This window comes from Ochlerotatus camptorhynchus, unplaced genomic scaffold (genome assembly GCF_037179485.1).
Source record: "Ochlerotatus camptorhynchus isolate MF236.1 unplaced genomic scaffold, CSIRO-AGI_Acam_v1.1 ptg000182l, whole genome shotgun sequence".
Lineage (NCBI taxonomy): Eukaryota > Metazoa > Arthropoda > Insecta > Diptera > Culicidae > Ochlerotatus > Ochlerotatus camptorhynchus.
The window spans coordinates 829400-843081 of record NW_027040672.1 but is presented as its reverse complement, the minus strand read 5'-3'; the positions used below and the strand labels follow the sequence as shown (position 1 = coordinate 843081).

Here is a 13682-nt window from a genome sequence, read left to right as displayed (position 1 = left end):
TATATTCCAAATCGCGCCCAGCCAAGATATCTCGAACCGGAACATTGGGCTGTCTACCTCGAGCCCGAAGGAAATCATACAAATGTGTTCTGACTCCACAATACTCCGCACAAGACCAAAGGATGTGATCAGTGTCCTGGTAACCTTGTCCACATTCACAGAGATTGCTGTCTCCCAACCCCACACGGAACAAGTGAGCGTTTAGACAATAGTGATTGGACATGAGACGAGACATCACGCGTATGAAGTCTCGATCTAAGTCCAACCCTTTGAACCATGCAAACTTCGACACCTTAGGGATAATTGAATGTAGCCATCGTCCCAAGCTCCCTTCACTCCATTGATGTGCTGACGATAAATAGAAAAAAATCACAATAGGTGATTTGTCGATCATAAATGTCGCCTTCCATAGCGCCCACCTTCGCAAATGAATCCGCCTTCTCATTGCCCCCATGGTGAGTTAATCTCCTGTTATATATTGTGTCGACAGCACTAAATTAAATTTCAGAAGTATAACTTCCGACGGCAGCCTATATTTTGCACCAATTAGAACATGCATGTATGAGTGTATGTAGGTTTAGGAACAAGAAGTCGAAAGACAGAAGGTCGAAAGGACAGAAGGTCGAAAGTCGTTTATATCGAGGTTAGTCAGAAATTAACAATTAAAATAGATGTCAAGTGCTTTTTGTTTCCATTTCGTCAAACGACACTACCGTTACCGCCTTGTTTAACAATTCCGATTTTTCCAATTCCTCGAATACCCCCGACAACAGCCCAAACAACCCAATCAGAAAGGATATACCGACTCTGCTCCTGGCGCGTATCTCCGCTTTATCACCCATAACCCCGAAAGGCGTCAAACGCCACAGCGACCAGCTTAGCCCCCTCCAAAAGACATCCCCGATTAAACCAAGCTCCCAAAATAGCAAAGCAGTCATACACTCACTCCGAGTAACACTTACCAACACACACACACACACACCTTAGAACACCCAGCTATACAATAATGGCCTCTCCAACAAAAACCGCTTGTATAGACGTTATTCCACCTGCAAACCACCGCCCAACATGGCTGAGTCCGGTTCTATGTAGTCCGAGCCCCTTGAAACCGGAAGCTTTACCCCAACCGGAATCCTTGGTTTCCCTCCGTCGCCTAGATCGTCCAGCTGAAGACTGTGCCTCGGGTACGCGGAGCACCGACAGCGCGGAAGTCATTGCTCAACTGGAGCTGGCGGACAACTCCCGCGACCCGATGACGAAGAAAGATACTAAGAAAGGTACGAAGAACCCTGCGATAGCCCCTGGTAGCCGGAGCCCCATTAGACCGGAATCCCTTCCCACACCGGAACTTTTGATGTACTCCGCCGCTGGGAAAGGTCAGGAAGAGGGACGGAAAAAGGTATACCTACCCATTCCCCTACTGGATCACGCAGGACTCAAGCCAGCTGAAAATACCGGGACGGACAAGGGTAACCATTCCCATTCCCCGAAGGACAACGAGGGATTGAAGACCTCCTCAAGCCTAGCACCGCACCGTAAACCAAATGATTACTTCTCACCAGTTGGGACACCCCTGCCTTGTGCGGGAGGTACGCCACCTCCTTCTCCTGGTGGGGCTCTGTCTCATTCGGGGCCCAGCACTCCAAAAGATCACCTCCAGCAACCAAGGGAAGAAATTGGCTCCTCCTACACTTCTGTGGAATCTACAAGACCCCACCCTACTATCTCCGCTGTTGGGTCACCCCTGCCCGGGGTGGGTGGTACGCCACCACCTGCCCCCGGTGGGGCTCTGTCTTATTCGAGCATCGCTATCAACGTAAGTCAATCCTCACTATCTAATGAATATGAATCCATCCGGGCCACTTTATCGGATCCAGCAACCACTAACTCCGCTCCGACTTTGCCTAAGCCAGTTCCGTTCCTCCTCCAATTAATAGGGTAACCACTGAACAAATGGATCGAACCCTCCGGGGTAAATACCAGTGGACCATTAAACGGAGCAATAACAGTCGGCAATCAACCGCTATCGGCGTTCTAAGAAGCATCCCTTCCCGCTTCATCGACCTGGATACCGACCTACCCGTACCCGAGTAGCACACTTCCGTTAAGAAAAGTTGCTGCAACTTGTTTATGACTGAAATAAGTCGTAAAGAAGTTTCTACATCCGATATGTTACAAGCGTGCTACTAGGGTAGTAGGGGTACAACTGGAAGGAGACTGTAGGATCACGGTAGTTTCGGCATATCTACCGTGCGGCAAAATCCCAATCATCAATGAACAAATCTCTCTTATGTAGCCTACCTGAACCTAGGCTCAGGCGATACACGCACGGATCCAAGAGGCACAGCGCAGGCAGACACCTTCGACCAAAAGGACATGGTCGTCCTTAACGACGTTCTTCTACCTTTTTCGACGGCAGGCAGTCCTCGGCCATTGACGTGGCTGCTATCAGCCGCTCCCTTGCAAGCAAGGCTACCTGGACCGTAATCCCGGACCTTCACGGCAGTGACCACCATCCAATACTTATCCAGCTCAGCGCGGGCTCGACACCTGTAACGACGCGGCGTCCAAGATGACGATACGACCAGGCAGACTGGGTGGCCTATGAGATTTACGTCAATACTCTATTAGAGCAAAAGAATCCTACCGATTTTCCAGAATTCGCGAGCATAATCCTAGATGCGGCACGACTAGCCATTCCCCGGACTGGCCCAACTCCCGGGCGAAAAGCTCTTCGCTGGTGGTATGAAGAACCAAAAGCTGCAGTAAAAGCTAGACGAAAAGCACTTCGGCGTGTCAAGCGCCTCCCAACCAACCACCCGCAAAAGGAATTAGCCATACAAACATATAGAGAACGGCACAAGACCATCAGGGATGCCAAACGAAATAGTTGACCCAACTTCCTGGAGAGCATAAATGCTTCCCAGTCGTCCACGGACCTGTGGGGAAAAGTTAATTCCCTTAGCGGGAAAAGGCGCACCACACCGCTCTCAATCGAGACTGGCGGAACAAACATCACCGACCCTGATGCCGTAGCTGAGGAGCTCGGCACCTAATTTGCCAAGCTTTCCACTATCAACCAATATGAGCCCACCATTCTCCGCAAAACAAGACCATCTACTGCCGATATCGCCAATTTCTAAATTCCACAAAATAGCATCAACTCTCCAATTAACCAAGACTTTTCCTTCGAGGAGCTGCTGTTTGCATTGCGATACAGCACCGGCAACTCGGCCGGCCCAGACGAAATAGGTTATCCCCTTTTAAAAAATCTTGCTATCGGCGGGAGGGACAAATTATTGGACATTTACAACGAGGTGTGGCGTACTGGTGACTTTCCGGCCGCTTGGCGAGAAAGTTTGGTGATCCCGATCCCAAAGGCCAATTCCACCACACGAAGTACCGATAAATTCCGTCCGATTGCGTTAACCAGCTGCGCAAGCAAGGTGCTGGAACGCATGGTCAATCGTAGACTTCGCGTTGCATTGGAGGAAAATGGATATCTTGACCACCGGCAGCACGCCTTCCGGGCAGGAAAGGGAACCTCCACGTATTTCGCTTCACTGGGAGAACTGTTAAAGGACACGCAGGAAAAGGGCCACCACACGGCGATCGTCTCTTTGGATATCTCCAAGGCCTTCAATAGAACATGGACGCCGTTAGAACTTCAAGAGCCTGGGAATTCAAGGGAAACATCCTTTCCTTTATCCGAGGCTTTCAGGTAATACGATCGTTTAAAGTCACCGTGGAGAACACCAAGTCTTCTTCTTTCCCGGAGGAAACAGGGGTGCCGCCAGGCTCGGTGACGATTTTCCTAATAGCGATGAACCGGATCTTTACTCGTTTGCCACTCAACATCCACATTCTCGTTTACGCGGATGACTTGCTAATTGTGGCCACCGGCCGCACCATCGCAAGGACCCGCATCCAAGCACAAGCAGCTGTATCAGCAGTTGCCAAATGGGCGGCCTCAGCCGGGTTCCAACTCTCAGCAGCAAAGAGTATCCGCTGTCACGTCTGCGCTTCCGGTCACCGAGTCGGCGGCGCTTCTATCAACATCGGGGATCGGATCGGTGAAAAAAAACGATACGCATCTTGGGCGTTCTAGTTGATCGACACTTAACCTTCACGCAATACTTCCAGAGCGTTAAGGTTAGTTGCAAGACCCGCATAAACCTTATCAAAACAATCTCCATGCCGCACCGCACCAACAACCGAGCTATCCGGCTGCATGTAGCCAAGGCAGTTATTGACAGCCGTCTACTCTACGGTCTGGAGCTCACCGCAATGGCCAAGGACAAACTGTTGCAAGTCCTTGCACCGGTTTACAACGGCTACATCCGGGTAGTTTCAGGTCTCCTGCCCTCGACGCCGGCCGACACAGCCTGCGCTGAAGTCGGGGTACTTCCTTTCCGGTTTCGAATCGACATCATCGACTTTCCGGTAGACGTCATCAAAGCGGCTGCCTACTTGGCAAAAACATCGGGTAACGAATGGATCTATCTCCTTGAGGAGAGGAACAGAATCCTCCGTACAGCAGCCAATACCGACCTCCCCCCAATAGCCAAGAGCCACTGGCTGGGAGGAAAAAGTTGGCAATCGAGACCGTTAAACATAGAAAGCCGAATTAAGCACCAGTTTAGGGCAGGAGACAACTCAGCGGCGCTCAAACATTCCGTCGCGGAGATGCTAAGCTCCGGGTACCCCAGACATACGCACCGTTTTACGGACGGGTCCAAATCGCACAACGGAGTTGGGATAGGCATTGCGGGAAAGATCTCTCCAACAAGCTTGAGCCTACCACCACAATGCTCTGTTTTTTCTGCAGAGGCAGCGGCGATTTTCGAAGCAGCAATCACACCACCATACGACCGAGCAGTCCTAATCCTCACTGATTCGCACAGCGTAATTTCTGCTCTCCGGTCCAACATGCCCACTCATCCGTGGATTCAGGGGATCATCAGACATGCCCCCCCCTCCCCCCCCCCCCCCAACACAGTATTCGCTTGGGTTCCGGGGCATTGTGGCATCACTGGCAACTCCGACGCTGACAAACTGGCCGCAGCGGGACCATCTGATGCCAGGTACACCGATGAAGTTCCCCTTCCGGATGGGTTGAAACTTCCATGCAGGCTAGGTGGCAAGAAGAATGGTTGGTAAACCAAGGACCGCTTCTAAGGAAAATCAAGGAGAGCACGCGTCCATGGGGAACCTGAAGGAGCAACGAGTCATCTCCAGGCTTCGCACAGGTCACACCCGGCTCTCACACGATTTCAGCGGAGGAGTTTTCCGCAAGACCTGCGTCGTCTGTAATATTCCAGCCACCATCTAGCATCCCAAGCAACAATTTTTGTTTTATTTAAGTTTTATAGCAGTTGATATAACCAAATTATAAAACCTTCACTGACGACCACATTGCTTTAACAATCTCCTGAGAACCGCAATACAGCCATGTCATGGCCAATTGGCCCAGTTTTAATGCAGTCATTAAAACTTGATATGCGAACTACTTTAGGAGCATAGGATTTATGTCAGTTTTATCACACTCTAGACGTGATTGTTAAAAATGAAAACATAAAACCTCCTCCAGGTCAGAAAGTTTTAACAGCCTTCTAATGACTACCATAAAACTATATTACAACCGCATAAATCGCTCCTGAAGAAGTTGATAAAACATGATACGCAAAACATTTTGACAACTTTGAAGGTTTTAAGTTGGGGTTTTTGGATGATAGTTAATATTGAGAAATATTTTATTGTGGTTTTATTCTTTCGATGTTTGATGTGAAATCATGATCCTTGTCAGTTGGTAATAATGGCTGATATTATTGTACATTGAAAATAAGACGACTTTATTATAATTTTAAACCAATCTGTATATGCTTCACAGCATGCCGTGCAATATTTATGGTGATTATTATACCAAATAGGAGCATAAATTTAGTGCGCCATGTGAATACTAAAATATAGGGATATTTTTAATTTGTCTGTATTAGCACCATGCATTGAAGAGTCATTCAAAGATTATCTATTTAGTACAAAACTGTTACTACTGTTGAGCAATAACCAGTCACATATTATTTAATTATACATAGATGTATGAAAGTGTTTTATTGCCTATCAATTAAAGCGTAATTATTCATACTGTGTGAAATTTGTTCATACGGCGACATTTTTTTTCGTTATAACTTGCTACTCCTTAAAAATACCTCAATATAACATATTCTCCTAGATTGGAATTCTATAGCATAACATAAACCTAATGGTTGTATTTTAGCATTTCGTAGTCCAAATTGAGAGCGTTAAGTTATATTTAAGCTATATAACTAGCTTGCTGGTTTTATTCGGTACAGCGAATCAAAACAAAACAAAAACCATGACCACCTGTCAAAAAGTCAACATTCCAAGCGATCCTCCTATTTTCGCATGTAATCAAGATGTAAGAAATGCTTATTGGATCCACTAAAAGCTTTTTCAATACAAGGTTTAAAGCCGTGATGTCAATACTGGCCATCTCCAAACGGATTTAATGAAACTGTCGGCGTTGCTTTAAGAAGCGTTGGTGGATCTTTCAGAAGTGTATCGGAAAGCCGCTTGTTCAATATTTTTAAGAGCTCCTTCACCGCACTGTGCCTTATGTAGGGATCGTATAACTGTAGTTCCTCCAGGAGTTTCATATTGTCAATCGTCTCATCTTCATCGTGTTCAGAAGCACTGAAGGGGTTTTCATTTCATATATCTGAATAGATTTGTTTTTTATAATGACAAAAAATTTCAGAGTATTTTTTGTTAAAGCAGTATATTTCTTATCTGTGAATCTTAGGCCTCTGATAAAGATGATAGTTGTAATGAAGCTTTAATGAAGGTCTAAGACTGCTTCAAGTTTTATATCGGTCATAAAAAGTGTACCATAAAACATAATTGTATGTTTTGTTTTGGTTTTATTCTTCAGTTATAAGTAGTGATGCAGAACCACCTTACAGCTACCGTTAAAACTATGAAGTCTGAGTTTTAATTTAGTAGTCATAAAACAGTTTTATAGACGACTTGACGGCCTGATTTTATGACAAGCACACAAAACCGTAATACAACCACAGGCTGGAAGGGATGCTATGATAAAACAATGATAAAATAAGAATAAATCTTCCAAGCATTTAGATTGTTACTTGGGATATCCTCTGCGTGTGTCCAAAGTACGAGCTCGTGCGGCAACACTACGGCCTTTCGGGGAATATCGGCGACATACTGGGCGACGAACCTTCAATCTTGATCTCCTTCCTGAAGGACGTTGGCTTGATTTTCAAAGTTCGATTCCTTCCTTTCGGCCGTCGGGCATCTCTAACGGATGGGGCACCGCCTTCCACGGTGGAGCTCTGCCTTGTTCTGATTATTCAATAAGTTAACTCAATGTCAATGGTCTAGTTTGTTCTTCTGTGTTTCCCAAATTTTAAATGTCGTCCAAACAGGCCTTATACCTCTGATATTTTTCCTGCAAAGTGAAAAACTAGCCAATGGCTAAAATACACTAAAATAAAGAAAAAAATAGTGGTGGCACGGGGGACACCCCTCACCATCCCTCTCCAAAGGGGGAGTTTGGTAAAGAGAGATGAAAAAACCGATTTGTACATTCCTTAAAAGTTGTCCTAGCTCACTATTCTACTATCTATATGCAATTTTCACACTGCCGTACTCTAACGGAACTATCAACTCTATACTTTCATCTACGTCATCTATCGTATAAAAATTACCACTACAGTCTGTTATTTGAAATTAGCATCTTCAACTAAAAAAAATAAAAATATATATTTAACCGTAGTTTAGCAAAATAAAAAATAAATCAACAGACCCCCCTAGGCCCCCTCCAGATAAACTTTCTAGCCACGCCAATGGTAAACAATTACACCAGAAGGGTGTTTTTTAGGATTTTATTTTTATTATTTATTTGCTGAGAAAATTGCAGTATTCTATTTATATTAAGCCTGAATTGGTAGAAATGCAAAGGAGCTGTTTTGCCCAGGGAGGGCGTTTTATACCTTCTTACCCTATCTGTTAGGAAAAGTGTCTGATATGGCTATTGGATTTCACGCTAGCAAATTACCCGCATCCATTCAGAACGCATGTCGATTGGGCAACGGAAAATTATGCTCCTGTCAATTTGTGTGTAACCAGCAGTAGCAGCACGTGGTCTACTGCTTCTGGCTACCTACCTAGTACCTGCCTATCTATATCGTGACTCGAATTAGCTTTCGCAACCGGCAGCATTGCATGCCTGCAGTGTATCAAACACGGGGTTGCAACACCGAACGGATCCAGATCCAGTAATTTAATTAGGCAATTCATTTACCATTGATAGATAAATTTATCTACTTATCGAAGTCACATTACACCACCAGCGTGCATGGACCAGAAGAGGAAAACAGGTGCCCGGAATGTTTGAACATCATGCTGTGTGACTTGGGTCAGCGGTCGGTCTCGGTCGGTCGGTAAAACAAGACCATCGAGTGCCCCAGAGGGTGAAAACAAATGGCCTCTCATTTGCCGGATAATCAGACGGTGGCTACTTCCACACTGCCACAGACAATTCAGAAGCACACTTTACTCTGACCTAGCCCCCCAGGGGGTCCGCGGACGTGAATAGGACAAATAATTCACACGCTTGTACAAAACTATCGCAATTCCGATAGACAACGCGCAAAAGTAGGTTTCGTAATTAATTGGCCAATAATCTCTAATGTGGCGAAGAACAACTTGGAAATCCGTACCCACACCGGAATGCCATAAGGAATAAGAGGAAGGGAAAAGGAAGAAGCTTAATTGAATTACAGCAGAAAACAAAAGACTTGTTGAACGCATTCGCATTAAGCGACGAACCCGCTGTTGCGTTGCGTCGTCGTCGTCGTCGTCGTCGTTCCTTCTTCAATCGAATGCCATTCTTCCATCGTTTCATCGAGTGGAGGATCCTGAGGATCGGAAAAGGCACGCGAATGGTATACCTTTACGCGTACCACACTACTGCCTGAAGATGTTCGCATTTCATTCATGCAAAGTTCACGCCAATCCCTTCTCCGTCCATGTTTGCTGGAGCGTAGAGAGACGCATAAAAAGGGCGAACACGGGCCCCATTGGAATAAAATAAAATTTGATTGTTCTGGGGGTAATTTAGCAGGAATTTTCAGTATTCCACATATCCACTTTGGTTGTAATCTCGTCCTCGGGGAAAGGTGAATTGAGGGGAAGGTGACGAACCTTAATCCAATCTTATGCTCTCCTCGGGAATGGTACAATATGCGTTTGGAACGGTTCAAACACATCTTCTCGCTCTGCTCAGAGCAAGTAACGGAGGTGATTGTTTTCGGTTGTTCGTTGCTTGAGTGGCGTCCCGAAGACGACCCATGTGGGTCATTACGAGGAGGAAATGGTAATTGTGTACCTATAGGAGAGGAGGTCAATTTAACCATTCGAAACCAATTAAATGCAGTCCGAAATATCTTTACCCAATTTCGGATATGCAAATTGTTTACCTATTATCTTATACGGAATTGCCATGCTTTTTCCTGACTGAGACATTTTCAAGTACGGACCGTATTGAAGCCCAGTCCAGCGGGATGGAACATTACTCTTAATAGAATGTTGGAAAACTCGTTTCGAAGCATAATTATTATTCCAGAGAATGAATGCATGATAATGGCTCGTGGTGTGGTCTGGTCGACGGATTATTTATATCAGAATGTACCATGCTTCTGAAGTCCGGTTAAATTACCTCAGTTGTTCGCAAGATTTGTCCCGATGATCTTGTGAAATTTCTTCAACCTACGGGCTCTAATTGACTATGCTTTTGAGACCTTATCCTCAAAATCGAACGACTTCTGAACACCGTTTCCACCATTCTTCTCTTTCCAGCGATCGCGAAGCAGCGGTAATGTTGTCCAACTCCTGGCTGTACCACTACTATACCGTCCAGTCCAAGATGCAGTTCGGTATTCCCTTTGAGGGAGCCACCCGAATTCCGCCGAACACATCCTACTACCACGGCCACGGGCATCACTCTCCCAACTCGACCCTGCAAGCCCACGGCTACATCGCTCCTCCACATCACGTATCCTACGGATATCACTCGCCTGTGGGGCAATCCGGTGCGACCAGCGGAGCAACGCACCACCACAATGGAACCTCCTCCTCAATCATCAGTCATCATCATGGCCTAGCGGGAGAACACTACCGTCCGTATGCCTACCGGCTCGAGACACAACCTGTAGACTACAGCAGTCAAACCCCTCAACCGTCGATGATTCCCGGTCAGATCCGATGCGAAAGCACCGGTAGTAGTCAAAGCAATCAAACCAATGGTGGTCCCGATCGGAACGGGACACCCCCAACCAAAAAGCGAGCCGTCGGTCGGCTAGAACACCTCTACATCCCAGAAAATGGACACAACTCCCCCGAGGATTCCATAACGGAACTTCAACCGCCACCGCACATCATCAATCAAGAGCATCACGATAATAGCAACAACAATACAGCAGGTATAGCAGGAGGAGGCATCGGGTCAATCATCGGATCCGGTGGAGTTCAAACCATGACTCTGTCTACCTCACTGCACATGCGAAGCAGTCGCATCATCAAAGCCCCTCCCTCGACCACCATCAACGAGCCGACTGACTTCATCGACCAGTGGAACCCAAGTCCTCCCTGGTCCGACACTACCGTTCAAAAGGTCCCGGACATTTCACACCAGGAACTAAGTCCCTACATGACCACCACTCCGCCGACACCTACCAGTGCGCCCCACGTCGCCGGAGTTCCCACGACCTTCTCTTTCGACTGGATGCCGGAGCAGTTCGTTCCCATCATGACCGACTGTCCGCCTTATCCACCACCTCCATCTGGCTGTGTCCACCCATGCACACTGACCCAGGATGGAATCCCAGTGCCAATGTCCCTTCCAATGCCAGTGCCGCTGCAAATCCCTCCTCCACCTTGGCCATCGGATCATCGTCTTCTATCGCTGGAAGGCAATGGATCCTCTTCAACACCTTCGACGCTAATCGATCGAAAACCTCCGGAAGATCCACAGCAACAACAACAACAACAGCAGCAGCAGCAGCATCATCATCACCACCATCCGCACCAACAAGCAGGTCCGTCTTCCTCCTCGTCAACCGGATTGGACAGCCATCGGGAACTGAAACGATCTCACTGAAAAGTTTAAACAGTATTTTTGTTGTTCATAATGTATCGCAAAAATTCCAGTATCACAGTATCAGTATTTCATTATTCCTATTAAGGTACAAATCATCCCCTTGTAGATTAGTGGCAGAGGCTGTACGCCTAGTGGAATGTTGTTTTTAGTGTAAATTGTAAGCGAATTATCCTTTTTTCTTGTGTGTAGAAACGATGTACTTCCGTCCATAGTTGCAATGTTAATTGTGCAATCTCTTAAGTAGTAATTGATAAACGAAATCCTTAATTTATCCATCATGTGACCGGTGGATAATGACGTTAAACGTGCATTTCTTCTTCCAACTACGATTCCTTTGCTAGTGCGTATTTATTTACCAACAGTATTTTTATTTATTTATTACCGTTCATGTTCGGTGAGCATGATTTTTACTGTGAATAAATTAATCGTTTTGTAAAATGGTTGTGCGTTGAATAAGTAATCCGAAACATCCACAGAAGGCAGAGAAATGCGTCAACTGGAATTTTGTCCCGCTTTGTGCCTTTTCGGTAGACTTGATAGTGAGCCTAATTCAAACTGTCCCTTTTTGGAAGCAACTTTGTTTTGCTTTGAATCATGATTCTTTCCAATCGATATCGGCCGCAAAGCTAAGGTGAACCCTCGATAAGTGCAAGTTCCGGATTCGATAGTAATCATTTTCAAACAGTCATAATTTTGTTTGATAAATGACACGCATGAAATGAATCATATTCAGCCAAAAAGATTGATAAGTGATTCACAAGATCCAGAAGGATGATTTCCTTCTATGTTCCAGCTTCCAGTACTTCACAATACTAACATTCTCGTTGTCTGTGAAAAATCATGTTCAACTATCCAGGTAAGTCTACGGATTTTATTTCGATCCAAGGGGATTGACGATGCACAATCTTCCTCTGATCTCTCCGTTAATCAAAAATGAAGGCTTCGTTTCCGTTTTGAGATAAGCATCTCAAGCAACATAGCCAGTTTTATCGAGGTTTTTTTTATAAACTGTTTGCTGGAATTTTGATCGTTGGTCTACCATGTTTGATTGCAAAATTACACAGAACATTGATTTTTGCTATCTATTCATCAAGCTCATTCCGTACATCCCTATCATGGTGTGGTAACTGGATACACCTCTGAGAATGGTAAATTAGATCAGGATGACGTGACTCTTTCCGCTCAGTATTATGAAAAGGGACCTGGGATAGATCTAACGATAATCTTCCCAGTAAACAAAAACAGTCACCCCTAAGCCACCAAGCCCCTTTTCATTACAGCAAACCTGTACAACTGACGATCGTTCAAGCCCGGCGGTATGGAGTAATTCAAATGAAAAGACGTTCCCGGAAGAAGTGATCTACATTTTTATACGTTGTTACGTATTTTAGTTCAAAAGCTACAGCATGTTGCATAAATAGGACAAAGTATGAATATTAAAACCCTTTGTTCGCGAAAACAAAAGAAGCACTCCAAGCGAATCAATTTGTCCATTCCATGTTGGCTTTAATCCGAACGACGAAGTAAATCCAATAATGTTCCGATGTGTTTGTATGAAATTGATACCCGTAGGCCAAATTTTGAAACAAAAAGCAGTGATGAATTTCTAACATTTTCATTCCTAGAGACTACAATTTTGCTTTAACTATAGTATAGTCCAGGAAGGCCTAACAACTTTGCCGAAGGAAGTATGGTGCAAGAATGTCTTAAATATCGGAACAGATCGGACATTATTTTTAACGAACAGATCGAGAGTAAAATCGATTGTCACTAGAGTGTTACTTCGGTTTTCAACTGTGTTGGCAGAAAAAAATGATTTTCGTACTTCCTTGAGCAAAGTAATTAAGCACTTCCAGGACTAGGCTTTAACATGATTGGTTGCATAGTTCTAGAAAAAATGTGGAATCTAGGAATGAAAACGGAAAAATCTAGGTTTTCTCATACAAATTTCTAACGCAATGCAGAAAGCCAACATAACTAATCGTTCTTAAATTTTGTTTATTTGTTTGGGATCCTGAATGGGACCAAAAAAAGAGTTGTTCTCAACTGTGACCCACCCTAAACACGCAGCAAAATCATTGTCACCATCCACACACTGTTCGCTAGCATGTAGAGATGAGTAGAAGATCACTGTTACTGGCTGTTGTGTTCGTTTTCTTTTCTTCGATTCCCTTCTTCCTGTGCAACTGGTATTTTGTCATTCCCTTTTCCCTGTGTTGAGACAAATCTGTTGTGGTGGAACATCCCTAGTAGTACGCTTGTCACAAATCAATTGTAGAAAATTATATACGACTTATTTCAGTCATAAACAGTTTGCTGTAACTTATTGTGATGTAAGTGTGCTACTCGGGATTAGCCCTGACCTTACCTTAAAAATCAGGCAAAAGCCTTGAGGTCCTCTGCTGTCCGAAGAAGTAGTCTCCACTCTACTCGATCCATGGCCACACGTCGCCAGCATTCTCGATTATAGATTAACCTATCG

General features: G+C 45.1%; 1 protein-coding gene across 1 annotated transcript in view; it reads left to right on the top strand.

Annotated features, from left to right (window-relative positions):
• Positions 1–11579, top strand: part of dysf (dysfusion) — a 219223-nt gene extending 207644 nt beyond the window's left edge. Inside the window, exon 10 of the mRNA XM_065222995.1 lies at positions 9901–11579. Within this exon, the coding sequence (XP_065079067.1) occupies positions 9901–11200 (1300 nt within the window). The 3' untranslated portion in view covers positions 11201–11579. The remainder of the gene's footprint in view (positions 1–9900) is intronic.
• The last annotated feature ends 2103 nt before the right edge of the window (positions 11580–13682 follow it).